Source organism: Molothrus ater, chromosome 6 (assembly GCF_012460135.2).
Source record: "Molothrus ater isolate BHLD 08-10-18 breed brown headed cowbird chromosome 6, BPBGC_Mater_1.1, whole genome shotgun sequence".
Taxonomy (NCBI): domain Eukaryota; kingdom Metazoa; phylum Chordata; class Aves; order Passeriformes; family Icteridae; genus Molothrus; species Molothrus ater.
Genome location: NC_050483.2, coordinates 29,071,373 through 29,098,372, shown reverse-complemented (window position 1 = coordinate 29,098,372; position 27,000 = coordinate 29,071,373). Strand labels below are relative to the sequence as shown.

At 44.3% G+C, this 27,000-nt stretch overlaps 1 protein-coding gene across 4 annotated transcripts in view; it reads left to right on the top strand.

Annotated features, from left to right (window-relative positions):
- The window catches only part of GALNT16 (polypeptide N-acetylgalactosaminyltransferase 16), a 75,826-nt gene that overhangs the window by 17,030 nt on the left and 31,796 nt on the right, over positions 1 to 27,000 (top strand). For 3 of the 4 annotated variants that reach the window (XM_036384318.2, XM_054515112.1, XM_054515110.1), the window contains 2 exons: positions 21,309 to 21,484; positions 24,321 to 24,419. In XM_036384318.2, the coding sequence (XP_036240211.1) occupies positions 21,309 to 21,484; positions 24,321 to 24,419 (275 nt within the window). Of the gene's footprint in view, positions 1 to 4,193; positions 4,275 to 21,308; positions 21,485 to 24,320; positions 24,420 to 27,000 lie in introns of those variants that run through there. The other variant, XM_054515111.1, reaches the window with a different exon arrangement.

Genomic DNA, 27,000 nt, shown 5'->3' with positions numbered 1-27,000 from the left:
TTGAAATCTTTAACAGCTGCCCTCTCCTAAAACATCTATGTGCTTTTCTCCCATACTGCCACTAGAAAGGAAGGGATAGAGTGCAAGAAAATGATTTGCTATGATAATTTAAAAATTAACAGCTTGGCCTGGGGTACATCTTGCACCCTGCTTTTTCTCTCTGCCCTCCCTCAGGTGGCCATTTTGGAAGAATTCAAAAAAGAGAAAGTCCATTGTCTGTGCAAAGTTCAGAGAATTAGAGGTTCAAAATGGCTTATTAGGTTCTTCTATGTGAGACCTAGCTTCCATCACCACGGATTAATTGCTTAACTTCAGGTTTTGGAAGGTCTGTGTTTTTTGCAGAGAATAAGGCAAGAACATCTTGCAGGCTGCAAAGCACATCAGCCTCATTGAAATGTTTGCTGGGGGTGCAGCAGAGCCTTCCTCCTAAGCTAGGAACTATGACTACTGCAGAATTGATTTTTGGTGGGTTTTTTAGCCAATAACCTCCATTTATCTCCTTGGGGAAATTTTCTTTTAGCTGGTTTGTCTCCTTTCTTCCACTCCAGGTGGATATCATGGTATTAACACATGGCTAAGGAGAAATGTTTCCTTCCCTGACTAAAAAGGGAAGTATGTATGGAAGCTGTCTCAGACATAAGTTTTGAGCCCTCTTCTAACTTGGCAAAGACTTTGCCCTCAGCCTTGGAGCCTTGAGGGCCACTGTGGCAGGCAGAGGCAGATGGGGAAGCCCACATAGGTGGCTTACAGAGGGAATGGAGTAAGTGTGTTTTGAGAAGGCCAGTGTGGTGGCAGGTGGGCTCACTTGTACTGTACTGGGCCAAATCTCACTCTGGCTCTCACAGCATGTCAAAGCTGGTATTTTCACCTGTGTCTGTCCTTTAAGCATAACAGCTAGGTCAATGTTTTTAATGAAGACCTGCTCTTCAGTGGCTGCTGGAAGCAGTTAATTAAGTAAAATGCTGTGGGTTTTACACTAGCAAGGTCTTTTTGGTGAAGGACTTGTGTAATCTGGAAGTAGATGTTATGTTTGATGAAGCCATTTTGTGTTTTGCAATTTTCCCTTTAAGCTGAGATGGAAAGGGAGTGTTAATCATTTCTCAAGGGCGCTGCAAGACATGACTGCAATCTTGTGAACATCACTGATTGTGTCCTCTAAAAGATCTTTCTGGGACCACACAAATGGCAGAAATGGTAGACAAGTGTGATGGCTTGCTGAAAGTGAGACTATTTGATTTCAGAGCCTGCAGGCAAGCTCCTCTTGCTCTGAGAATGCACTAACCTTATATTTTGCTCTGCAGGTTAGGATAAGCAACTATGCCATTCTGCCAGATTTTGCCAGGTGCTGGTGGGGACACTGCTAGGATGGTTGTGAAATGCAGGAGAAACTAGTCTTACCAAGACATCCCTCCATCTGTCTGCAAATAATGCCTGTATTTCCTTGTCCCTGGGTACTGCCTCCCCTTTGGGCTGTGAGAGAGGCAGAGGCTGAGCCAGTGCAGTCCCATACCTGCAGGAGATGTGGGCCCTGCTATGTCTAGAGACAGAGGTCATCTTCCAGTAGCTGGGCTGAGAAGATGTAGGGGGATAGAATATATGAAAGTAAAGATAGTGTAGAGAGTAATCTTACCCCTAAGGAGTTGCAGCTGGGCCAATTATCAAGGATTAGGAACAGGCCTGACTTTAACAGGCCACAGCTGTAACCAATGAGAAGAAGAGTGCTATAAAGAGTGGGGTGGCTGGCTGAGAAGGGAACTGGAGTCAGTTCCCTTCTTTGTGAAGAAGAAAGAGTCAGTGCTCTGAGGAGGTGCCCATGAGAAACACCAAGAAGATATGAAACTTTTGTGATAAGGAGACAACAGTATGGAGCCCCTGCAATAAGATGACAGCAGAAGACACTGAGGCGTGTTAGTAGTATTTGGAAGGAGTGTGGGGGGAAACAGGAGAAGCAAAAGCCAGGTTATCTCTACCAGATGCTAGCTGTGGTCCCTGAGGAAACCTATTTTTGCTCTGTTGCCATGATGTTTGTACTCAAGGTTAAAGCACTTGGCTGGAGCTGATGACACCATTCTGGTAATGTTTTGCTTCAGGTGGGTTGACTGTAAAGAAAATTCCTGTTGTTAGCCTGGTGTTAACATTGGGGTATGAGAGGGATGATGTCTGTTACTGCATACTTACATGTTACCAGGCAAGTGAGGGGTAATGTAGTCATTATTAGTTAAAAGAAGTTGAGAGAGTTTTCCCCCACTTACTGCTTCACACAGGTTAACACAATGCTCTGGGAAGAGATTGAAGGGATGAATGTGTGTAGGAGAGCAGAGGGTGGGGGTGGGTGCTTTTCCTACATATGGTTTTCCCACTTGCTGCTTCCCTACAAAATGTATCAGTCATTTGGAAATTGGTTCTGGCAATATTGCTCTATATGTTATAAGAGGAGGAGTCTGTTATGGGCATAACTGATGGGTGAGGGAGTAAGTGTAGGATCCTTCATCTGTTAAGATGTTCCCACCTTAGAGATGGTCGTTTGCTGGGGCAGTTGCTGCATCCCCAGCTCCAGCTGAGCACTGAGTGGAGGACAGGGTAGAAAGGTGCCAGTTGCACTAGCAGCTCTCAGTTCAGCTCCAAGGACAGCTGGAGCAGCCTTGCTGGGAATATCCTGCAGTTTGAGCCACTGGCCTAAAATGCTCCATAACTCAGGAAGAATATTAACCTGTTGTTAGAAAAGTCTGACTGCCTCTGACTCGGAGCATCTAAGTGACGTGGGATGGGAAGAGCTTGCAGGGGGCCTGGCAGGATGGATAAAGAAAACTAATTTGGAGGGGAAGTACATTGCAAGTAGCAAGGTAGGATCAACTTTGTTTTCTTTTGCTTTTCCCCCTGGGTCTAGATTGCAGAGAACAGCAGCTATTTAACATTCCTGTAGATCTTCCTCACTTTCAGATGAGGAAAAAAGGAACAGTATTTTTTTTAGGAAACCAAAGATATTCACAGTTTCTGAACTGAGTTGTATGGGAGATTTGTGCGTGTATTTGTGTCTGTATATACTGAAAGCCTCGAGGTTCTTGTTACAGAGACTTTTCTTCAGTACAGAGGATTTTTATTCATCTTTGTACTTACTTTCCTGTTTTGTTCAAAGTACTAGTTCAGTTCTATAGTTTCTCCTACTTTTGTGGAGAGTGATACAAACAAAATACTGGCAAGAAATTTGGACACCTGAGCAAAAGCACTGGAGATCAGAATGCCTCCCTGTATTTACCAAAAGAATTGACATACCTAATAAGATGCCAAACCTGATCAACTTGGCTGATACACTTCCATCCCCATCAAGCAGAGGTTTGTCTTGAATATCTTTCATTTAGAAGCTCCAGAGGCATCCTGCAGAAATGGATGGTGGAGCAAGCAGCTCTGGGACCCAGCTGCCTTCCATCCTCTCCAGCTTCTCTTGTCTTGGGCACTGGTGAGCAGGATTTGGGGCATCCAAGAGCTGGGGACAAGCCAGGTTGTTACCCTCCTGTGTGAGGGTGAGCTTGCTCAAGATGTGATCACTCACACATATATCCTTTAATAAAGTCACCAGTGGCTTGCAGTGGGTAGACGCCTCTTTAGCTGGAGGTGATCTCTGAGCCTTGCAGCAGAGGTCCCAGCAGCAAAACCAATGAAACACCTTCAACTCCATTGATTAAAACCACAAAAATGAGCATTTACTTGTGATTGCTATGAGATGCCTCTGCCTGTGAGATTTTAATGGATTTAGTGTTCCCAAGTTAATCAGCCTCCTTGAGATAGGTATCTTTTCTCTTGACACCTATCAGCATGTCTTAGACCTGGCACAGTAGGATTTGAACTGTTGACACTGCTTAATGCAGAGACATAAATTGCTATTGCATTGCCTTCGCCACGGTGCATGGTCCATGTCAATTGTCTCTCTCAAAGGCAGCCATTTCTAAGCATTCTTTCTCATATTACAATTTTGCCTTTAGTGAGAAACATCACTTTTCTGCAATGAGAAACATGATTTCTTCCCTAACCTCTGATTAAAGATCAGTGAACTTTTGAAAGATACCTTTCTGTTGTCTTCTAATTAAATTATTTTCTTGTTCTGCATGACTGACAGATATCTATCAATTTCAGGCCTTTAGTGTTGCAGTACAAACCTGTGCTGCCTGTGTTTAAGGAATGATTCTTCATTTGCAGGAGCAGTACCAGGCAGTTACCCTCTGTGAACTGGCATACAGATGTGGGTTCAGTGCAGTCCAAGTGCATCAGCAGGACAGGTGGGCAGAAATTGTTCCATTTTATGATGGACATTCCTCACAAAAGGTTTGATGGTGGGAGACCATTTTCTATTGTTTAACTTCACTAGTTTCTAATGAAGTGTGCTTCTAAGCTCTTCTGCTCTGCTAGCTTGGGGCATTGGTTGCTAAAGTGCCAGCTTTCCAAAATTACCCAAATGTACCAAGTGTTTCACTCTTAAAAAAAGATAAAAGAAATATGCTGGCAAAAGAATGTATTCTTTCTGCTTCTGGAAGGATTCTCCTGTGGGTAGCCTTGATTCTGAATATGACTACAGTTGGTTATAGTTGAGGAGTGAATAGCTGTTAGTCAACTTTTTTTTGTCTTTTTCACATGCTTTGGAGTAGCCTGTAAATGGTATGCTGAAAAACAAGCTGTTGTCCAAGCTGTGTGTTGATATGGCAGGCCTGGAAAACAGTCTTAGGATGGTCATTTTAAGGCTTCTGTAGATCACTACCAGACCCTGAAGTAAACTCTAGCATTGAAGGAAAAGTTGGCTTTGTTACTTGTGCTGGTCTTGTAAGCTGCTTTTGGCTGAGCTGTCTGAGGAAGAAGTTGAAAGTAGATGCTCCTAAGAATCTGATGGGTGTTCTGAGAAAAGTTAATCACAAGAGCTCCCCAAGAGGTAAGAAGTGCAGTGATGTGGTGCTGATCAGCGTGGGTAGGAAGCAACACCATGCTGGGTGCAGGCGTCAGAAACGGCTTTGGTGAATGAAGTGGGCAGAGCCCTGCAATCACCGTGGGGCTGAGGCAGGAGCTGAGCATCTCCTCTCAGCACCCTGCTCTCAGGCAGCAGGCTCTGCCACATCCACAGCACGCTGTGAGGTTTCCTTCTCACATAACTGGGAACTGGCTCTGTGTGCACTGGATAAGGACTTTGCTTTAAAAAACCCAAAAGCAACAAAACAAGCTAAAAAGTACTGTGGTATTGCTGTAGTAACAAACATCTAGAAGTGCAGGCAGATCTCTGTATTAACTGTAGGCTTGGGCTTTATAGCTTGTGCCCTGGTGTTGCATATGCAATCAGAGATAGAAATGTGCTGTAAAGGGAAACTGCAGCAGGTTTATGATACCTTGGGATCTTTCCAAACATGAGACCTACTGCTCCCTCTGCCTGAAGCAGGCTAGGAGAAGTTGCGGGCTGTGTGTCTGTCACTGCCTGCTTGCTACCCATCAAGGCAATGAGAGATGAGCAGCCAAATGCATTCTGGAGCACTGGAATATCCTGCAGTTTGAGTTTAAGAATAGCTTGGGTCTTTCATCTGACATTTGGAGGGCTTAGGCTAGTTGAAGGAAATGGGTATCATTTGCAGCTTCCAGCAGCGCATTCAATGGCAGGCCTGGGAAAAGGCAAAGAGAGTTCAACTTCTTCCCTGGTGTGGTGTTTATTTGTGTGTGCAGTAGTTCTGGGTTTTGCTGTGTTTTCCTTCTTGTTTTCCATTTTCCCACTGTTTTGGGCAGTGGCAAAATCCTACTAGAGGGAAGGTACCAGTAGCACAGAGCACACTGTGTTTCTGGCAGAGATGGAGCAGGTCCTTCCACAGCATGCCTATGGCATGGGGTTTCTTGGTAGCTTGGATAGATAGCCATTTTCCTACCCACAAGCATCCACTGGGAAATACTGCAGGATGGGGCAATAGATAAGGAGAAGGGAAGGAACTTCCAGAGTGGCAATTACAGAGGTGTAGGTGACTCTGCTATAATTGTAGAGGCTGATGTTAGAAGAAGACAAGACCTGGCCTGAGAAGGCCTGGCTTTGAAGAGGAGAAAAGACCTCAAAATGACAATGAGAGAACTGGACCATCTCACTTGTGAGGAAATGCTGAGAGCTGGACCTGCTCAGCCTCTAGAAGAGATGACTGAGAGGGGACCTTTTCAGTCTTGAAGGGAGAGTGTCAGAGGGTGGAGCCAGGTGCTGCTCGATGGTGCTGAGCAATGGGACAAGAGGCAATGGGCAGGAAATGATGCACCTAAGCATGAGGAGGAACTTTTGTCCTCTATGGGTGACCATCCACATGAAACAGATTGCTCAGAGAGGTTGTGGAGTCTTCCTCACTGGAGATATTCAAGAACCATTTGGACACAATCCTGTGCCATGTGGATCTAGGATCACCCTGCTTGAGCTGGGAGGTTGGACCAGATCACCCACTGTGATCCCTTCCAACTTTACCCATTCTGTGATTCTGTGAAAATGCCGCCTCCTAAAAAAGAAAAGTCGTGTTTCCTGCATCCTCCCTAAGGGTGATCCTGACAGGATCTTAGCATGTATAAAGGAAGCTGCCTCTTGGAATGCCAAGACTTCTCTGGCTTAGTGCTGCTCTGGGTCCCCTTGGGACCAAGTTACAGGCCTGACTGTGATTTCAGGCTTCAAATTTTTTAAAGCTGCAGTGTGTGAGATATCAGTGGGGCCTTGGTCTAGACACTTTTGGCACACCACTTGTTTCTGTTGTACTTTGCACATGATTGCAGGGAAGCAGAGGAAGAGCTCCAGAGAGCTCAGTCTCCTGCATGAGGGCACACATTGGCATGTAATTATGTGCAGTCTTGCCAGTTAAAGCTTTTAGTGGACATGCATGATAGAAGTAGCTTTGTATTGACACTTACAATTCAGGATTGCTCTTTTTGTTGAGTGCCTAGCCCTACAACCTTAAATATGCCTTTTTTTTTTTATTGGCTTGGGGAGGAAGGGACAAAAGAGAGAGCTGTAGGCTTATGAGTGACAGCTGTATAAAGAGCTGTATATAGTAACAGATCATGAAGAGTGCTTCATCAGTACACGTTGCTTAAATATCTTAATTCAGGAGAAAGAATGCTATCCTGGCAGTTGGCTGGATTGTGAGTGGTGAATGCTACTGGGCATGAGAGCTAATATTCACATTGTGGTTGCAGGGACCTCACTGGCAGCTGCCTTTGTGCTAATCAAAAATAAGATTTGAACAGTTAAGTCTGTTTTGTTCAGTATAAGGTGCTCTGCTGAAGAGTGTTGCTGTTTATTGGCAGTTGGGTGTGTTGCTGGTCTGACCACCTGCAGCACTGGCAGAGAGAAACTGCCTGGAACAGGATATGGAGATGAATACACTGCCTGTGTGCCATTGGTCCACAGCCTTGCCATTGTCAGGCTCATACAGAACACTTTTTACTTTCAACCAGCTTAGGTAAGAAATGCTTATTATAGACTGTGATGCAGAATTACAAGCTAATTTCTCTTTCTCATTAACCTTTTGAAATCTAGGGACAGGCCTCCTGCTCTGTATCTATAACAGTCCTTTCAAGTTTTTGTGGGTTATCAGGGTTTGGAGATTTTTTAAAGTTTATTTTGAGATATCTTTGATGCTTGAAACAACAGTTCTGCTTTTGGTTTTATGATTTTTTTTTTTAAATCTACTTTGAACAAACCTCTCAGCACATTTCCTTTGTTCATGTTTGTTCATTGCCCATGTTCCCTTGTGGAGCCAGAAATGCTGAAACCCAACAAGAGCAAGCCAGAAATGTGAAGAATATCTCAACTTTTTTTTCTGTTTGGGAGAAAAAGCTGTTGTACAGACTCCATACCTCAAACAAGCTGTTTTGCTTTTAATCTTTACATCACCACCACAACTTCCAGCTAGAGATTTATATGTTATTTGTCTTCTGGGTAATGAGGGCCATTTACAACATAGTTAAAATGGTTTCTAAACAAGAGCCATTTTCCATAGCAAATAAAGAGTTGTAAGAAAGGGAACCTTAGTGTGCTAAGCAGTTTAATTTTTCTAAAATTCTGAAAGATAGCAGGAAATTGAGTCCTCTCTGAGTACTCTGTGTGTGTTTGTTTCTCCCTGTTTGTATTTTTGTTGTGGCTGAAATTCTGCTGATGGCACTGACAATTTTACCACTGAATTTAACTAGTAATTTACAATCACTCTGACTTTTACATTGTGTTTCTCTGAACACAAAGCCTATGTGCTTCATGCAGCTTTTTGTGGAGAGGAAAAAGCAGAACTCACTGAGCAGCGCTCATCCTCATGAGCAACCCTGTGGGTTTCATGGAGCTGTGACAGGACTGTGTTGTCATCTTATTGCAAAAGTTCCATACCTTCCTGGTGATTTCTCATGGGCAGCTCCTCACAGCACTGACTTCATCACAGTACAGCCAACAAACTCCAGCTCTCTCCTGACCTAGCTAACCCACTCTTTTATATCACTCATCTGTATTAGACACAGCTGTGGCCTGTTAAGGGCGGGCCTGTTCCTAATCTTTGATAATTAGTGCAGCTGCAACTCCTCAGGGGTGAGATGACCTTCTGCACCATCTTTATTTTCTTAGATTCTATCCCTCCACAGGACTGGATGAGTTTGTTTATTTTTCATTCATATTTAGGAAGGCTGCTGAAGGCCTGGGCCAAGTTCTTTGACCAGTGGCTTTTTGGAGCTCTTCTCTCTCTCTTTGGTGAAATTGGTCTGTGTGGTGGAAAATGCACCTACCTGGTGCTCTGTAGGCCATGGGAGGTAAGTGAGGCTGTTGTGTTGCCCAGGACTGTGAGTGGAGATCACTCAATCCTACTGGTTATACTCAGCTGTCATACTTTGGAAGAGGAGAATTTTTAAAAAGGTCAGATCTTGAGAAGGGAAAACTGTCTTCTTGACAGTATTGGTTATACTCACACAACACCCTTGAGAAGCCAAGGTTAGGATCACAGCCCCAGCTATCAGAAACAGATACCCACATTTCTTGCTGTGACCCATACATGAACTTTGAAAAGTGAAATCTTGCTCCAGAGTGGAAACTACCGAGCTGCTGACTGGGTGAGCTGGGTGGCCAGGAGAGGAGTCTGGTATGTCAGGAGTGCAGTTTTTGGGTGAGAGGGAAGTGGGACTTGTTTGCATGACTGTGAGCTTTTTAAAAATTGAATTTGGGCAAAATGTCATTAGTTGAATACGTGAAGAAAAGTGCCAGACAAACGTTTTCATAAATGAGCTCAAAACCAGCAGCTCCCAAAATCTGCCTGATTTGATTTATGGTTAAGGCAGGCCAAAAGAAAATGCTACAGCCCAAGGTTTCTGTAGTGGTGTTATTGCTGACCACAAAACATTCAAACTTTACTTGGTTTGAAAATCAAGTTCTGTGTTCTTTACCTTCTGGGTTTTGAATTTCTTGATATCCACCTTTTTCTTTTTTGCCACTTTGACAGCGGAAATTTATCTTATCCATAGAAAAGCTGTGAGTTGTCCTACAACATAACCCAGGAGTTGTATCTTTACAAGATGTTCTAACAATACAGAACTTTGAGCATTGTGTGTGCAGAATCAGATGATGCCCTTTGTATTGGACAGGGATTGATTGAGTAATGGATTTTAAAGATCCTCATTATCACTGACTTTGTTTTGCTGCAGTTCGCACCTGCAGAATGAGAACAAAGGGCTGTGTGAGGGGCTGCAGCACTTGTGGATGGGTGGAACTTCCATGAGCAGTGGTTCTGGACAATACCTGTCCTGAGTGTATTTTTGTGATGCTTCAGTGGTTCTGCTCTTCCTTACATGCCCAGCTCTTTCCTGGTTGACAGTGACTAAATAGCAGAGCTGAGGGGCTATTGAGGGAGCCTCTATTATTAGTGTGATTGAAGTCTAGAATGACAGAGGCCTGCATAGCATAACACAGGTGTTTTTCATATTTGACAGGCATATATGAGCCCATTGTGTGATTCTTCATTGGTATGCATCCTTGATTAAATTTGCTGTTGGGGAGGTGAATTTAATGCCTTTGCAAATGGAGACCCAAACAGAAGCAGAGTGCAGCTCTGAGGGTTTTGTCTGTTCACATTGATTACTAAGTCCTGGAATTGGAGCAATGCAGTAACTGAAAAATCAATTAAAATGGAATATCATTTGGTTCCTAAACAAAATGGCAATGGCCTGATAGTCTCAAATCTTCATGGACGAATAGGCAGTGAGTTTTTGCACTATTAGAAAACAATGTTGCATGCTGCAGGGCTGAATGCCTGGCAGAGAAGATGTCTGAGTGAAGATGATCTTATACAAAGGGACTCATTTTTGTAATAAATCATGGATGTATATGCACCATCACTATTGTCACTACAGATGGAATGTCTGTACAGTCTTTGGGAGTAGATCTCATAGCTTCAAGCCTCCAAAATACAAGTTTACATTGTGAGCTGAAGGTCAGTCTTGAAATTCTCTAAGAAACCAGGTCATGATTCTGCAGCGACATGAGGAGCTATATTAAGTCACACTGCTAAATGTCACTTTGGTTGTTGGTTTACAGACAATTTGCATTTTCATATTGGGCCTGACTCCCAAACAATATGTTCCTGCCTAAAGCCTGTCTCTGATGTTCAAAGCTAATGGGAGGAGGAGCTGTGTGGAGCATTGTGGCAAATGACTTGACTCATCAAGGTCAGAAACTGTTCAGGTGTTAGCTCCTGGGAAGACCAGGTCCTTGCAGGCTCTGGGGCTGTGGGCCAGCCTCCAGAAGCAGCATGGTACTGGGCCCAGCTGGCACAAAGGCAGGAAGGAGTGTGGCTCCTGGGGCCAGACTGCCCTGGCTCCATCTGCAGGATGTGCAGTGCTTGTCACCTGCCTGGTGCAGCTACCGGTGAGAGGAGTGACAGGGTCAGTCTGGTGATTAGCATGGGGAGAGGGGAGAGAGTTGGTGCAGAATTGGTTTATATTTAAAACCATGACTTTTTGAGCAAGACCTGCCAATAAAAACACATTAGAAAAAAAAAATTCCTTGTTGGAAGACAGGGAGAAATTCCCATCTCCTGCTGTGGGGGTGACTTTGTCCCTGCTGGGAGTGTGAAATGTCCTGATGTGTCCCCTTGTCTTCCTGGCTCAGCTGTGCATGTGCACGGTATTTTTGTGGAGTGTGAATGTTGGCTAGTTGCAAAACAGCACTGTTTTATGCTTAATCTTCTAATCTCAATTTAAAGCTCTTGAGGATGAATGATTAAAGAGGTACTTCAGCTTCCTTTCTCTAGCCTTAGAAAAAGCCCTTACAGTGTGATCTTGAAGGCAAAGAAAATGAACTGCAAGATTAACAAAATTAAATACTCTAATACTTTGGGTGAGTGGTGCCTGCTTCTCGGTGCCTGCTTCTCAGTGCCAGCTGACCTCTGCTCATCTCTTAGGTAACCAGTTCACTGCTTACTGTGTTAGCAGCTTATGAGGCCTAAAGTTGCTTTCTTCTTTTCTGTGAAAATATCTGTGGTGGCATCTGTCACTCCAGACAGTTGTGATTCACTGGGAGGAAAGGACTGAATGTAGGTCACTGGGGTTCAAAGGGAATGGATTAGTAAATCAGCAGGCAGGCACACACACATGTTGTGCCTGTGCAGACAGTGTAGGTGGGGGAGTGGGCAGGGAGAGATGCAGTTTATGTGGCTGATGATTTATGAAGACATGGACCACCCTCATTTGAACTGTCTTGTTGGCTTCTTGGCTGTTACCAAGTGGCCATGGGAGCATCATCTTGATACAGAATGCTGTGTGTCAGTCTGTCTTGATACAGGTGCTATAAATCAGAGTTCAGCTAACACCCAAGTGGCCCCTGAGTATCTGACAGTTACAAGACAAATAACAGAATATTGTTCCTTTTTTTCTTTGTTTTCCTAGTTCAAAATCACTGGGAAACCAAAGGCATTCATTGTGTATTTAAATGTCTATGAAGATAGGGGTATTTTTCCAAAAGAAAAAAAAAAAACTTCTTCACATAGCACCACTTTTACTCTGAAGGACCTCAAAACACACTTTTAAAGATTGTGTAGGTATGACCTTTAGCAGAGCAGTATTCCTGCATACAGTAAGTAACCTGGATGGCTTTTGCTGAGTAGATTTCCTGTGTAATACTAAACAGATGTATAGATGCAGACAGCTTCATGTCCATGTGACCATCTTCTCTGTGCAAAACCTTCATACCCAGAGGTGCTGTGTCCCCAGCTACCTGCTGGGATCTCTTTCTGACAGTGCTGCTGCTTTGATGTGGGTGCCAGCATGAGCAGCCTAGTCCCTTAGGTATTCAAAGAGTGTGCTGTCCTGTCTTCTCCCTGACACCAGACGTTGTCATGGATATTTACGGATACAGGGAACTGTGCTTGGAAAACAAGTGCTGTTTCAAGGAACAGCAACCCTACAGACCCCACACTCCCCACCTATGCTGGTAGTCAGCAGTTTTGAAAACTATCCACTCACTATTTCTCATGGGGTTTTCCACATTGTTTTCTCCTGGAGTGGAGTACAACAGCATAAAGGTTCCTATGAGCAAAAATGGCAGTGTTCATGTCACAGCAAAGTTTGCTGAATAGGGAACAAATGGCATTATTCCAGGGTATGAGATAATGACTGAACAAATATAGAAGCCAGATGTATGTGAGTCTGGACATGTGGGTCTTTTTTTATACAAAATCAATGTATGTAAATATCATAAATATATTATATTGTACAGTTTCATAATAGATATTTGTGTGCACTAGACTTCAAACTGAGGGAAGAAATGCACCTTGGCAACTGCATTACCTCATCTGGGGTCTGAATCTCTATGATTCTGAGCTGACTTATTTCCTCCAAGCTGTTTGGAAGAGAGTGCCCTTAGGCATCTATCTTTGAAGCCCTTTTTGCTTCCATTGCTTTGCTTTATTCAACACTCCTGAAAACAAAAGATCAGAAGGATACCTTAGGGCATAATGTCCCCTCCCTCCAGCTATGGACAATGTCTTCTGGCATCTGGGCCAGAACACTGTTTAGGGTCCTTGTTAACTGCTGAAAGTCTCCAGGATTGAACAGCTGGGTCAAAGATGGACATACTTGATAGAAGTCATCTCCTTATGCTGTATGTTATATCTATATATGCTATATCTCTCTTGGTCAGCAGCAGAGCAGGATGAAGAGTAGTATTGTGCACCTGTCACATGAGAGGTTGTATATAATAAATTCTAGCTGCTCAGATTATCCTTCTGCAATGAATATACATCATGACTATTCAGTGGGGAATCCAAATTGGCAGCATTTATGCATTTGTTAATCTAGGTGGGCATGGAGAGAGGTTAGGTGGTGTGGAAGCCAGTCACTGCATGTGGAAGTAACTTCTTTGCACACAGTGTGGTGCTGAGCTCATGTAACCAGCACAGCAGCAAGCATCCCATGCTCTTTGGGCTGCTGCTTGCAAAGTGAATGACACTGATGTGTGTGTAGTGCTGGCACTTGTGCACTCTTTGTTACTTTTGGCCATCTTCCAGTTGTCAACCCATGCTGCATTGCATGTCCTTGAGAGCTGGGCAAAGTGATCCAGCCAGGCTTCCTGGAAGCATCTCTTCCTGCATGTCCTTGTCTACAGGAGGGATCTGGATGAACAATTGCAGGAAGGATGCTTCTCCACAGAGACACTAAAGAGATGGCTAAGCAGGATCATTAGGCAGAGGCCACGTGGCTGCCTCAGAAGCAAGACTGCAAGTACTTACATAGGATAGCAGGGAGTTGGGAGTGTGGTATTGTGGCTGCATTTCTCTTCACAGAGAGCAGCAGGCACAACTCTCTCCCAGGATTTTTCCTGGGGAAGGCAGTGAGAAGCACAGAGAGAAGAAGAGAAAACAATTCTTACCTCTATTCACTGCTCCTGTTGTTTTGCACATGGAGAATGTGTTATGGAGATTGTTTACCCCAAGTGATTTGTTAATTGGACACTGGTGAAGGTTGTTTTGATTCCTTGGCCAAGTGGGCCAAAGCTGTGTCCTAACTGTCTCAGACAGTCATGGGTTTTTCTTTAGTATTCTTTTAGTATAGTATCGCTTTTGTAGGTAATTTAGTGTAGTATTAGTGTAACATAGTTTAACTTAATAAAGCATTTGTTCAGCCTTCTGATTCATGGAGTGAGAGCACATTATTCCCTGGCTGGGGGATTGCCTGTTTTTATGATATGGTGGGACAGACACAACCCTTCTGTGTGCTGAGAAGTTGGATGAGGGTGTCAGAGAATCACTGCTCACGATAGAGACAGTAATTTAATTACTCAGGGGTTTTTTTTTTTGCTGCTCCCCTGTAAACTTCCCACACGCTGTTTTGCTCTCTTGTGTTGCTTTCTTCCCTTAAACTGCCCAAAAGACCAGCTGACAAACCACAGCAAATCTGCTTGAAGGTTAGTGACCAAACCTTGTACATCAATGCACTGTTGTGACCTGTAAGTCAGGAACATCCTGTTTCTAAACTCTTCACACCAACCACCCGTGTCTGCTTGTAGCAGACATCATAGGAGTCTGTGATGTTCACCTAATCTATGCTGTAGGCAATAAATGGACTACATTGTGCCATCTTCTGTATCTCTCGGAGGAGGGCCTGAATATTGCATCCAAAAACTGCTGGTTGTGGGGAGAACATTGCTATGGAAACCAAACACACAAATGTAGTTGTTTCTCCTTTCTTATCTTGTTTGGAATTTCTATCTTTGCAGGTCAGATTCTTGAGGACACTTTCCTTGTCAACAACTCAGTGTCTGGCAAAACTGTGAGGGAAGAAAAGAAGAGCAAAATAGAAATTATTTGGTGGAATGGCATGACTTTCTAGTCGTGAGACAGGCATGGAGAGAAAAGGCTTCTCAGGACAAAACCAGAAGAGAGCTGAGATGCAAGTCTTGCAGAGCTGACAGAGAATTGCCTCTGCACACACAGAAGGCAATAAACACCCAGAGGCTATGGAAAAGAATAGGGAGGTAGAGAGGCACTTTGGGCAAGCATCAGTACTGGAAAGCAAACCCCAGCAGACAACCTCTGTTTCTCACTTTCGCCATCCCATGGCAACTACAGCTCTGTCACAGGGCCTGGAGAAGCCCTGTGAGCTGGTGACCATGGGCTCTTCTCAGAGCGCATTGGAAATAGCCCTGCTGGGTGTCCGCTGCTGGTCTCCAGCTTGGAACTGGCAGCAAGCCTCAAGATTGCCCAGGGTTAATGGCAGCAGAAATTCTTTTGTGACTAGCTAGGTGCCATGAGAGCTGATCAAGTTGCTTTACTCTTTCCATTGTGTTACTCCAGTTTGTGCAAGCTGCAAATGAAACATTCAAATTGGTCTCTGGGCTCTGCTGTTAGCACTTGCACTTCTCAAAGAACAGTGATGGTTCTATTTAACTGTGGTATTTTTTTTTTTTAATTTCATAGTAGAAGTTCCATAAGAGAATGGTTCCCAAACCACATTTCAAGTGCTTTACACAGTTTAATAAAGCATGAATAAAATAGGCGCTGTGCTGTCAGGCACAGGCTTTTGTCTCTGAGGACTAGGAACAGTTTTTTGCAAAAGTGTGCAGATTTTTCATGAGACATAACAAAAGCCATGTGCACACTGGGATTCCTAATGCAAACTGGAAATGCAACACACCCTCTAAAGCAAATGCTTTTGGCAACAGGCATTTAGCTCACATGATCTTGCAGGTTCAGCCCAGAGAGAGTAGCTTGGTCCCTCAGGAGTTTTTGGGATTTGCTGCAGATCTCAGTCCTGCCCTGTGATCTGTGGCAGTCCTAGCCCATCCATGTGCAGCATGTGGGTTACAGAGCTGAGCAGTTCCTGTCTCTCTAGCATCCCCAAGCACTGCTCTGCTTCCCAGCATCTCACTGCTAGTGGTTGTGCTGTGCTGGCTTGTTCTCTCTGGGACTTTGCTTCAGGTCACTGGGACAGTGCGTGGAGCACGTGGAGTGAGCCTACAGAGAAATGTCACAACATGCAGGCCCCAACAGCACCAGGGGGGTTTGCAGAGGTGAGCTGGCTCTTGCCTTTGTTCTGAGGGATGAGAATTTGCACAGCCAGCAAGTTTGTGTCTCAAAATGATGGGTTGAAATTGGCACTAAACTGAACACTTCTCAGTTCAGAGAGAGAAGTCTGCTGGGGGGAGTTGGGCATGCAGAGCTCATTGGGAGGGAGGTGCTGGCAGGGTTGGGGTTCATGGCAGTGCAAGTGTCTGAGGCTGTGGCAGCGGGGTAAATTGAAGGGGGGCCCCAAGTTGTTACTTTCTGGCTTGCTTTGTGTCCATATTGGTCAATTAGACCTTTCTGGTCAGTTAGGTCTTCCATGGAAAGACACTTAGTGGGGATGGCTTGCAATTGATGCTTTTCACTTCGGGGGTTTGACAGAGCTGAGGCAATTGTGAAAATGAGCTTAAAGGAGAAGTGTGGCACCCCCTGCTCCATTTGTTTTACTGGCACTAAATGCTTGTAAGAAGTGCAAGAGCTGCGAAGTGTATGTCCTGTCACATAAAACTGCTGCTGGACTAATTTCATAGTAACTGTAAAATTATTAATTGCACTTACCTTTGAGAGTTTTACATACCTTACTCTAATTAAATAGTGATTCCTCATGACCCCTGGAGTATGGTTATTCTTTTTGAATTTGGCCAAGCCTGCTGTTAAAAGGATGCACCTTGGGACCCTGAATTCCCAGCTCTGGTTTTAGTGGCTGTTAGCACCATGTGGCAGCTGGTATGCCTGTGTCTGATGGCAGGCTATGACAATGCACAGAGATGAATGACACTGTCTCTATGACAGTCTTGCTATTTCACAAGGAATCAGGCCTAGAGGAACATCCCTGTGTTACTTGAGAAATGAGGCTCTCAAGTTTTCATAGACATGCACAGCATTAATTCCTTTACCTAAATCCCTCGCTTACAAAGTTAATTTTGTTATTTAAATAGTTTCTGGTCTCTTGGGCCGTGTCAAAATACAAATCAGAACATGCTTTCAACAGCAGAAGAGCATCTGATTCCATTCTGTCACTGAAAGGGAATAGTATATGTGAAAATGAGAAATGGTGAAATAAGATTAGAAGGTTTACAGTACTTCCTGAAATTTTCATATGTGAATTTTTTTAGAGGTCTCAGCAATGCTTGGGACAAAACTTAATTTGTGCAAACTGTTTGCTAATCCCTGGTCTAGACACTCACATTTCCAGTGCCTATTCATCTCTATTTCTGCTTAATTGTAGCTTTTTTTTTTTTTTTTTTAATGAGAGAGCAGCAGTCATAAGGAGCTGGGCTCTTCTGCTCCCCTAACTCGCACTTCCAGCCCCAAGCATGGGGATAGAGGGTGTGTAACTACATCAAGGACCAAGGGGTAGGAACTGTCCTGTTGGTATGGTAAAGGTCTTGACTCTGCATTCAGCTGTACATAATGTGCCTTTAATACACTAAAGCTAATATCTGCTTATATTGACTACTTCCTGAAGTGAGAGGTGTTAAGGTGAGGAGACAGGAAAGAAGAGGGTAGACATTAGTCCGCCCTTCAGACAGAGTTTGGCAGGGTTTCATAGAGAACCAGCACTGTTCCTGTCAAGTATCATTTGACTTCACAGCAATAAATGTCCTGTAGTGCAACATCTATGTTCTAGGAATATAATCTGATAAAGCAAGTCAGTCCTTAAAGATAAGCTTTATATTCACTTTGTTAGGCTAGTTCATAACTGTCTAGGCTGCACTCAGGATTGTGTTTGCTCTGCTTTTTTAATCTGACTTTTCTGTCATGTGGTTTGTAATGAGCTGTAATGTCTAGGGCTTTTCTGAGGGGTTGCTACTGTGCTGTGTCTGCCATATTTTGTATCAGCACAGACCTGGTGAACTGTAAAGGTCTGCAGAGCCCTTATTAAATTGCTTTTACTGTTTTCAGACGTATTTTCTATGTGTTGAGATAATTTTGAATTCTAACCCTGTTACCCAACGTGTCTGGCATTTTTTCTGGATTTCCTATGGCTTTGACAAACTTACTGTGTCTGAATCCAAGGTATTTATGAAAATACTGAATAGTGCTGGATTGGGGACAAACCCCTAAAGACCTGCTCTTACCTCTCTGCTCTAGTAACAGCTAATAATTATGTTCTGGCAGTAACTTTCCAACCAGTTTCACCCATTCTGCAGTAGGTTCACCCGGACTATTACTTTTCTAGCTTTCTAATGACAGCATCTTAACATGCCCTACCAAAAACATCTAAGTCATGATGTATCTGTCTCCTGCTTTTCCATAGCCTTGAGCCTGATTACTCCATCACAGAAGAAAATTAGATTGGTCTGACATGACTCGGTATTGACAAATCTCAGTTAGCCCCTATTTATTACCTTGTTATCTTCTTGGTGCTCATAGATGGATGTTTGGTTACTTGTTGATTATTTATTGATTAGCTGCCTTTCTGGAAGCTGAACCCAGGCCCTCCTAGCTATCATCCTCTGAATCCTCCCTTTGAAGAGAGCACAAAGAGATACTGTCTGAGATAAAACTGCAAGTGGGACTTAACTCTTAACTGTCAATCATTTCCTAGTGCTCTTTTATCACTTTTTGATGTGTAAGTAATGTGAGAACCATAGTATCTAGAAGAATTATCCCTGAGAGTTCAAGTTTAAACGTCATGGCTTTTAGGGCAATAAAGGGCCTTCCTGTCCCTGCCCACTCCCTGGGACTGGGAGGAGTCTCCCCAGGGTCTCACAGCCCCTGCCCCAGTGATGCAGCAGCTGGACTGGTCTCCAGCTCCTGGTAGCCTTGCCCTGCCCAGCCATTGGCCCTGCCAAGGTGGGCCCTCATCCTGTCCTTCCCCAGCGAGGTGCCTGATTCCCCGGGGTGGGGATACCCTGGTGCCCCAGCCCTGGTGCCCACTTCTGGCTGGGGCCTAGGATTGTCCCTGGCTGCCAGACCCTGCTCCCCAGCTCTTGCACTCTCCTGGGAAAAATGTCTCCTGAAGATATCTTGTCATTTCCAGCATTTTCTAGTATGTTCCTGGCAACATAAACCAAAAACAGCTGTTGCTTTTATGGGACTTGGAGGGGCAAGAGATAAGTATCAAAGGGCAAACGTGTGATTGCAAAGTATTTAAAGGTGTGTGATAAGCTGGGTTTTTGCTTCAAATCAGCATTGTTTTCTAGGGCAAAAGGAAAAAGGGAAATGGAAGCTGAGTTCAGCAAAACTCTGTATGATTTAAGGAAAGAAAACATTTCAGTTTTTCGGGGTATGAAAGTAATTGTTTTCTCATCATACTGAAAATACAAACTCAAGGAAGATTCTAGGCAGCAGGCTGTGCAAGCAGCCATAAAAGTAGCCAAGATGTTCCTGTAACCCAGCACCATGCCCAGGTGATGTGGTGGTGGCTGCAAGGGGCAGAGGGGATGGCAGCAGCATCCGTGGAGAAGGGGTGGCAGAGCAGGACTCTGGAGGAGCGGAGCAGAGGCAAACTCACCCACTGGAGCGTGCCTGTGTGTGTCCTACACAAGGGCAGATCCATAAACATTGGCTTGGTTGTGCAGTAGCTGAAGGAGTTTCTCAGTGCTGAAAATAATAGCTCTTTTTCTTTCCCCCATGAAAAGATGTTTGCCTCATTCTTGTATTGTGAGAAAGGGAAATCTGATCTCAGGCTAACTTTGGCTGTATTAGGCATAATTTTATGGCCAACCTTATTTTTTTTTTTCTGACTTAATTTATCTCCTCTCCAAATGGAACAGTCCTAACTTCTAATTTCTCTTCATCCTCCAGTAGCTTCCTTCCAGTTACAGGCTTGACAAAGCTTGTGCTCTGGCCAAGGCTGCTGGGCTGTCACTGATTGCATATAACTGCTCACAATGGTTTCAGATTTCTCTGTCCCATTTGCAGTGCACTCAATTTGCTGCATTTCCCATCTCGGCAGACTGAGTGCAGAGTTTCATTTGAGCTGTCCACAGGGATGCTCAGATCTGTAGCCTGAGTGGTCACGGTTCATTTGAAATCCATCAATGTACATGAGTAGTTCAATTTATTTTTTCTAATGTTCATTGTCTTGCCCTTCTTTATGCTGAATTTCATTTGCCATCATCTTATCTGACTGTCTGGTTCTCCTAGGGCTGTCTGGACTGAAGGGTAGCCCTTGTCAGAGAAAGTTGCAGAGATGAATGTTCTTCTAAGCACTCTCCTGCTAAAGCAATTTGCTGTGGTGTTGGGTTTCTTGAATTCTTTCCCAACCCACTAGGATGGCCCAACCAACATGCTATGTGATACTGGGGACCATTCTCTGGTCTCTTGACCTCTGTAACTCCTAAAAGGAGACCTTTAGCAGAGGGAGAAACGTGATCAAGCCTAGTAGTAGAGAGCATCCAAGCTATTTTACATAGAAGGATCTCAAGATCTGGGGATTACCTAGTGCTTTGAATGAGATGTGTAGGTGCAAGTATCTGCCTCTTGCAGCAGTTTTAGGGAGCTCGAGCACTCCCTTGCAAAGCTGGGAGTATTTTGTCTTCATGATTTGGTCTATCAAACAGCTACCACAGAAAATTTGTTAAACTACTTTTATTGTATAAACAGTCTTGATTGCTTTATAAGAAAGTATTTTAGAGTTTGTAGATTGTTTCAAATAGAGTCATGTACCTAAGAGAGAGCCAGAGCTGTGCCTGTCCTCTCTCCTGATGACCCCATGGATGGTTTTCAGGTGCTGATATTGTACTATCTCTGTGGCCTAGGAAAGTTAGGGGAAAATTAGGAGGGGAGAGGGATGGCCCTGATCTTGTAACTCTTGTGGGGTACTGAGGACAGTCATGGACAGCTTTCAACTCTATCAAGGATGTCTGTGAGACTGGGCAAGTCTAAGCAAGGCACAGCAAGGAACCTGTTTAATCAGCTGCTTCTCTGTTTGTATGCAGTGATTGTTGAAAGGCTGAAACTGCTTTTCCTCAAAATATGGTGTCTCAGCCACCTTGGCTGGAGACTGCTCTCAGACATTCATTGCCTGGAAGGGTTTCCAAATGCCTGCAGTCTCACACATTCTGTGTAACAGGTGCTAAAGGGAACTTGGCTCTGCCTGTGCTATCAGGAACAGCAGCTTCCATCCCAAGCTCAGGCAGTAAGGACAGCAAACAGCAAAGCCTGCCGTTTTAACACCCTGTCTGTGGGGACTCCTGCTTTCCTTTCCAAGCTCTTACCTACCTATCCTGCCTTCCCTCATACCTGAGCAACTTCTAGATGTGTGGCAATGTCTGAACTTATTACCTCTGTCTAAGCATGGGCCAGCTGCCGTCCCTGATGCTCTGATGCTTGTCTCTGCTCTAGATGACGAGGGCTCCCCTGGGAGAGAAGAGCAGCCAGCGGGGTTTTGACGAGAAGGCTTACTTGTCCTCCAAGGTGCTGAAGGCTGGAGAAGACCCCTACCGGCAGCACGCTTTCAACCAGCTGGAGAGTGACAAACTCAGCAGCGACCGGCCCATCCGGGACACCAGGCACTACAGGTACCCTGCAGCCCTGCTCCGAGCCGTGCTGCTGCTTGCTGCAGGAGCCCACTGCTCTTTGCTGTCAGTCTGTAATGCTGACAAAGCATCTTTTGGGTTTTCCTTTGGTCCACTGTTTCACTGAATTTCATGGTTTATCTGGAAAGGTCTCAAATGCTTGGAGAGCCTTGACAAATTCAGTCCCAGCTTGAGGTTTTTCTAACACCTCTTTTTCCAGGTCCAAGCATCATCTTGTTTTAGCACAGCCCCTCCACTGCAGCTCAGATTGGTCATTGGACAGTTGTGTTTTGCCCAACTGCCCCTACACTCATGACTTCCCTTGGCATCCTTCTGTCCTGGCTGCAAAGTGCACCTTTGTTGCAGCCTTGCTTTGCTCTGGTGCTCCTCACCTGCTGTGCTCTGGCTGTCTGAAGCTGGTTTTGTGTTTCTTTCCATCCTGAACATCACTGGCTGAGGGCTGCTGGGGTAGGGATGAAACTAACATGCAAATACAGTGTTCTGTAGCTTGCAAAGTGCTTGTCATTCTGTCCTTGTTTCATGTATTCTGCTGAAAAAAATTGTCCTTACATTGCTAATGGTGCTTGGGTAACTATTTGTAGTTTCTGGAGGACAAAAAGGTAATGCTTTAGTACAAAAAGATTATTGAAAACTGTAGGTTTAATAGTAATAGGGTAGTGTACAATAGTCTACTTCAGTCCTAGACTCTACCTAGAACTATGTATGGTTCTAGGTATGATATGGTTGCAAAACAACATTTCCCAGCAGCTGGGAGCAGGAAACCAGGCATCTGACTTGATTGAAATTGTGAAAGGGGTACCAGGAGACATGGAGCTTTGTGAGCCTGCCAGCACTGACAGCCCTCAGAGTGTTTTTCGAAGGCAGTTAGTCAGGACCATGGTTGTGGGATCCAAGTCTTGTGCTGCTGTTCTCCAGCATAGTATTTGGGACTGGCTTCCTAGTGACCCAGAGGCAATAGTGCCATGTTCCATGTTGCTGACAAGTCTCCCTGCAATGCAGAATTGCTGTTTTCTGTTAATCTGCTGTCATGTTCTGGCCTAAAACCAGCTCACTTCAAATATAAATTGTTTATTTTCATCTGTGATAGCATGCAGAGCATGCTTTTTGTGAAGAGCCTCATCTGTGCACTTCAGTCAGAAAAGCAAAATATATGTGATTCTCTGCAAATGTATAGCTATTTCAGACCCAGCTTTTCAAGGATTCCCTTGAGTAATGGAGAGTCCAAAGTAGGATATAATCAGAACAAATAAACCTATTTCCATGTTTCTCCCCTTTACAGGGAGTAATTTGGGAATGAGCAATCTGTGTTTGACTGTCTTATAACAATATTGGAATAGTTGCTAGGATGGCAACTCAGGATGAGACCTTATTTCAGCTGATACAAGTTAGATTGTGGACTTGGCGCTTTGTTTAAGGAATGGGGGGAGTCTGTAGATCACTAACATCAATTTTTCTTCAGGCACCCAAGCCAGGGCATGGACATACTTGACTTTACATCCTACAAGCTCCTTCTGACTTAGCATGCATCTGTTTCTTTGATCCAAAGCAAAGACAGGGTCAACTTTTAAGCACAAACCTTGTCCTTGTTCTCTGGGATGCTGTAGTAATGCTAAAATACTGGGAAAGCTTCCCCAAACAACCCATACATCAGCCTCTTCTGCTTTTCCACTTCCTGATTCCTTAATACATTTTGTGTGCATTACATCATGGAGTTATTTTGAAACAATAATAAATATGGTCTGTCTCAGGTCTGTTCTCATGTTGTCCACTTTAGTCTTTATCAGATTTCTCTATATGTTTGAAAATTGCTGTATGAAGCTGCTGTCCCCTTAATAAAATGCTGCAATGAAAGTCATAAACCAGTAGGATTGAAAGTGATGATGAAACTAGTCACAGTTTAGCAGTAGTCAGAATAGTAAGTAAATGTGGAAATACAAGTAGTGGGTCTGAGAACTGAATTGTATTCCCTGTCAGGATGGAGATTGAGTCTATGCAAAGCCTTGGGTTGTTAAAAGTAGGTGTAGTTTCTTCATCAGACAGGAAATTAGAGCACACTGACTGCAGTTTAGCACCATCTAGAAGTTAAGAAGGCAGATGCTTTGGAGGAGCAGGTCAGCCCACATCAGCTGTGCTCAGCATCTGCCGGAATTGGATTCAGGATTCATGTCTGTGAGTTGCTCCCCTCACAGAAACTTTGCTTTCCACAGGGAGAAGCAGCCTGGTGCAAGTTAATCCTTGTTCTGAGTGTGAGAATGTGTGTATGTACCTAACATTAAAAAGTCAGATGAGAAGATAGAAAGAATTGCTCTTCATTGCCCACAGGTCCATTAGTGTTGAGCCTCAGCAACTACCCAGCACAGATCACAGAACTAGCTGGTGTTTTCCTTTCTGTGAAGTTTGTGTCCAAAGAATTTGAAGTGCTTTATACAGCAATGCCTGGGTGTACCACTTCTATGCATCCTTAGCATGTCCATGTCCTGTGCATGAATAAACAAGATTTTATGTGAATCACAGGTAAATCCAGGGACTAGAATCCAGAACTGAAACTTAGTTCACTATAAAACCCACATGGCCTCCTTAGCATGCAGGTTTGTGAGTTTAGGTATCACAGCCTCCAAACGTTGCTTTTCAATGATCGCAGTTCTTTTTAAGCTCTGCCAGCCTTGGTGCAGGGGCTGCTGAGGCCTCCCTTGCTGCAGCTCAACTGTGCTGGTTCTGATTTTAGCATATTACTCTCTTTTTAGAAATTCCAGGTACACTGTTGCAGTATTACTGCTGAGTAATGTTTGGCTTACACTCCTGCTGTCCTGTGCTGCAGGTGCACTTCGGTACGCTATGACACTGACTTGCCAGCCACCAGTGTCATCATCACCTTCCACAACGAGGCGCGATCCACGCTGCTCCGCACGGTGAAGAGGTGAGCTCAGCTGGGGTGCCGGGCCTGGATGGGGGGGGGTCTGCGAGTGCTCTGGGGGAAAATTAGGCATTTTACAGCAGCTAGACAAGCAGGGTGGCTGCAGTTCCCCAAGTGACAGCGTTCTGCTCTCAAGATGGGCCAGAGCCTTGGGATTGGCATTGTGGGCATATCTTCAAATGCAGAGCACATCTGCAGTTAGCCACTGTATGGCTCCAATCGGGGGAATCACAAGCAGCAAGAAAGGGTAGTGTGGCATTCACATTCTCTGAAAAATCTCTTTGCCTAGGATTTTTCTCCTGGGAAGCTGAGAACCTCAGAGAAAAAGGAAAACAACTATTATCTCATTTGCTTCTCCTGTGTTTTGCTCGTCTGGAGTGTTTTTGGAGATGTTTACCATAAGTGATTGTTTCATTGGGTTCTGGTGTGAGTTGTTTTCACTCGTTGGCCAATCAGTGTCAAGCTGTGTCGGGACTCTGGAGAGAGTCACGAGTTTTTATTACTATCTTTTTGGCATGGTGTAGGTATTCTTTCTGTATTCTTTAGTATAGTTTAGTATAGTATTCTTTAATATTATATAATATAGTATCATAAAATAATAAATTAGCCTTCTGAGAACATGGAGTCAGATTCATCATTCTTTCCTTCTTCGGGGCACCCTGCAAGTACAAGAGGTAGCTGGGCCTGCATCCACAGGTGAGAACAGTCTTAAGTCTCAACCAAGTGTGAGCTTGGTTTGGAAAAGTGAGGGGGGACTAAAGAGAACACTGTGTGTTGCTAGGTGCAGTGACAAGCCCTTGCTCACTGTCCCTTGCTGGTAATCAGTTGCTGAACTGATGGCCCACCAGGTGTGCCCTGGGGCTTTGCACACAGCTCCTGCTGAGCCTGCAGGACACTTGCTGTCTTGCACCAGTGTATCCTCATATCTGAGTAACAGCAGTGGGCAAATCTAGCTAAGTAAATAGGTGGCATAGGGCCTGTCAGCACCCCCAAATAGATGGAGGCTTGCAGTCATCTGTACCACAAAGCGATGTTCCAGCTGCTCCTTCACTGCCCTCTTCCATCACCCCCACAGAACCCAGGGAGGCTCTTTTCCTTTTAGTTCCCACAGAAAAAAATGCCCTCTGACTTACTAAGTAATTTCTCAAAGGGTCTCTGAAGCCTGCAAGCAGGCCTGGGAACAGCCATTGAGGCTGAAGGGAGAGTGAATTGTCTGTGTAGCAGTTTGAGCTGATGGTATCGCTAACAGGAATGCATCATTCATCATTGCCACTTCTTCCCTTGACAGGTCCTGTGGACTTAAAGAAATGTGCTATGTGAATAAAGAAACAGACTTTTTCAAGTTGGCCTCATGTCTAGAAGGCTGGGTTTCTGCCACCAAGTTTGGTGCTATTGTGTTTCCAGAGACCTGTATATATTGCATTGACATGTTTCGCCTTTTTATTTCTATAATTTTCTTTTCCTTTGAACCATACAATGAGTTCTGCAGAGTCACTGTCCAGAAAATGGGCAGGCTTATTTGGAATCATGGTGCTGCTAGGGCAGCTGGAGGAGATTTCTGCCTTTTCAGTAATAGGTCAGATAGTAGATAGGTGCTGAGAAACCATGGTAGTATGTCCTACTTTTTTCTTGTCCCAGAAAGCCCAGAACTGGATACAGCACTTAAGATGTGGTATTACCAGTCTCTCAGATGTGGTCTCCTGCAACCAGAGCCCCCAACAAAGACCTTGAAAAATGGGTGACCATCTATTCAGATTGGTCCCTGCAATGCTACTGTCCCTGGATGACTGCTGTTGTGAGGAGCTGACTGCACTCTGCTGTGAATGGTGTAGTAGATGGGATTTCCTCCCAGACCTCTGGCTACAGCTGGGGTCTTCATTGCCAGATGATTTACAGCCAGTGCATGTGATGGATTTACTCCTTCCTTAAATCACATCAGAAGTGTCAATAATTTATCCCTGTCTCATGAGAGATCCTGAAGGCTGAGTCCTTCTTGAGCTCTACAGTATTTGCCACACAAGCAAGCATTGGCTAGTAGCCTTGTCTTTGAGCACTGAAGATTTGAAAACCATACACAGAGGTAAAGGTTCACGTCATGGCTGCACTGCTAGAAGAGGCATAGGCATAAGTCTGACTTACAGGTTGACACTGATGCTACAGAGGGATTTGACAGAGCTCTTCAGAGCCTCTTCTGTAACCTGAGAGTCCCATCTTTCAGCAAAACTCATCTGAATGTGCCAGGCTGAATTACTGCTTTGAGAGTAATTGTTGTTCAAGTCACACACACAGTCAGTGCACCAGTGCTATGTAATTACTTTGCATCCCTGGCACTTCGGGATAAGTCAAGTATCAAAGGGACAGGACTGTTCTGTTCTGTTGGGTTTATGACCTGGCTGTGAGTCTGCTGTGGACCACAGTAATACTAAGCAGCAGGAAGCATAAAATTGCTCTGCCTGTTTACCTGCTGACTAGTCAGGCTTGCAGCTTGTCATTATTTCTATATCTGCAAGAGCTTTCTTAAACCAGGTAGAGCATGATTATTTGGATAATTAGAATGAACCATTTGAGATGCATCTGGTGAAAG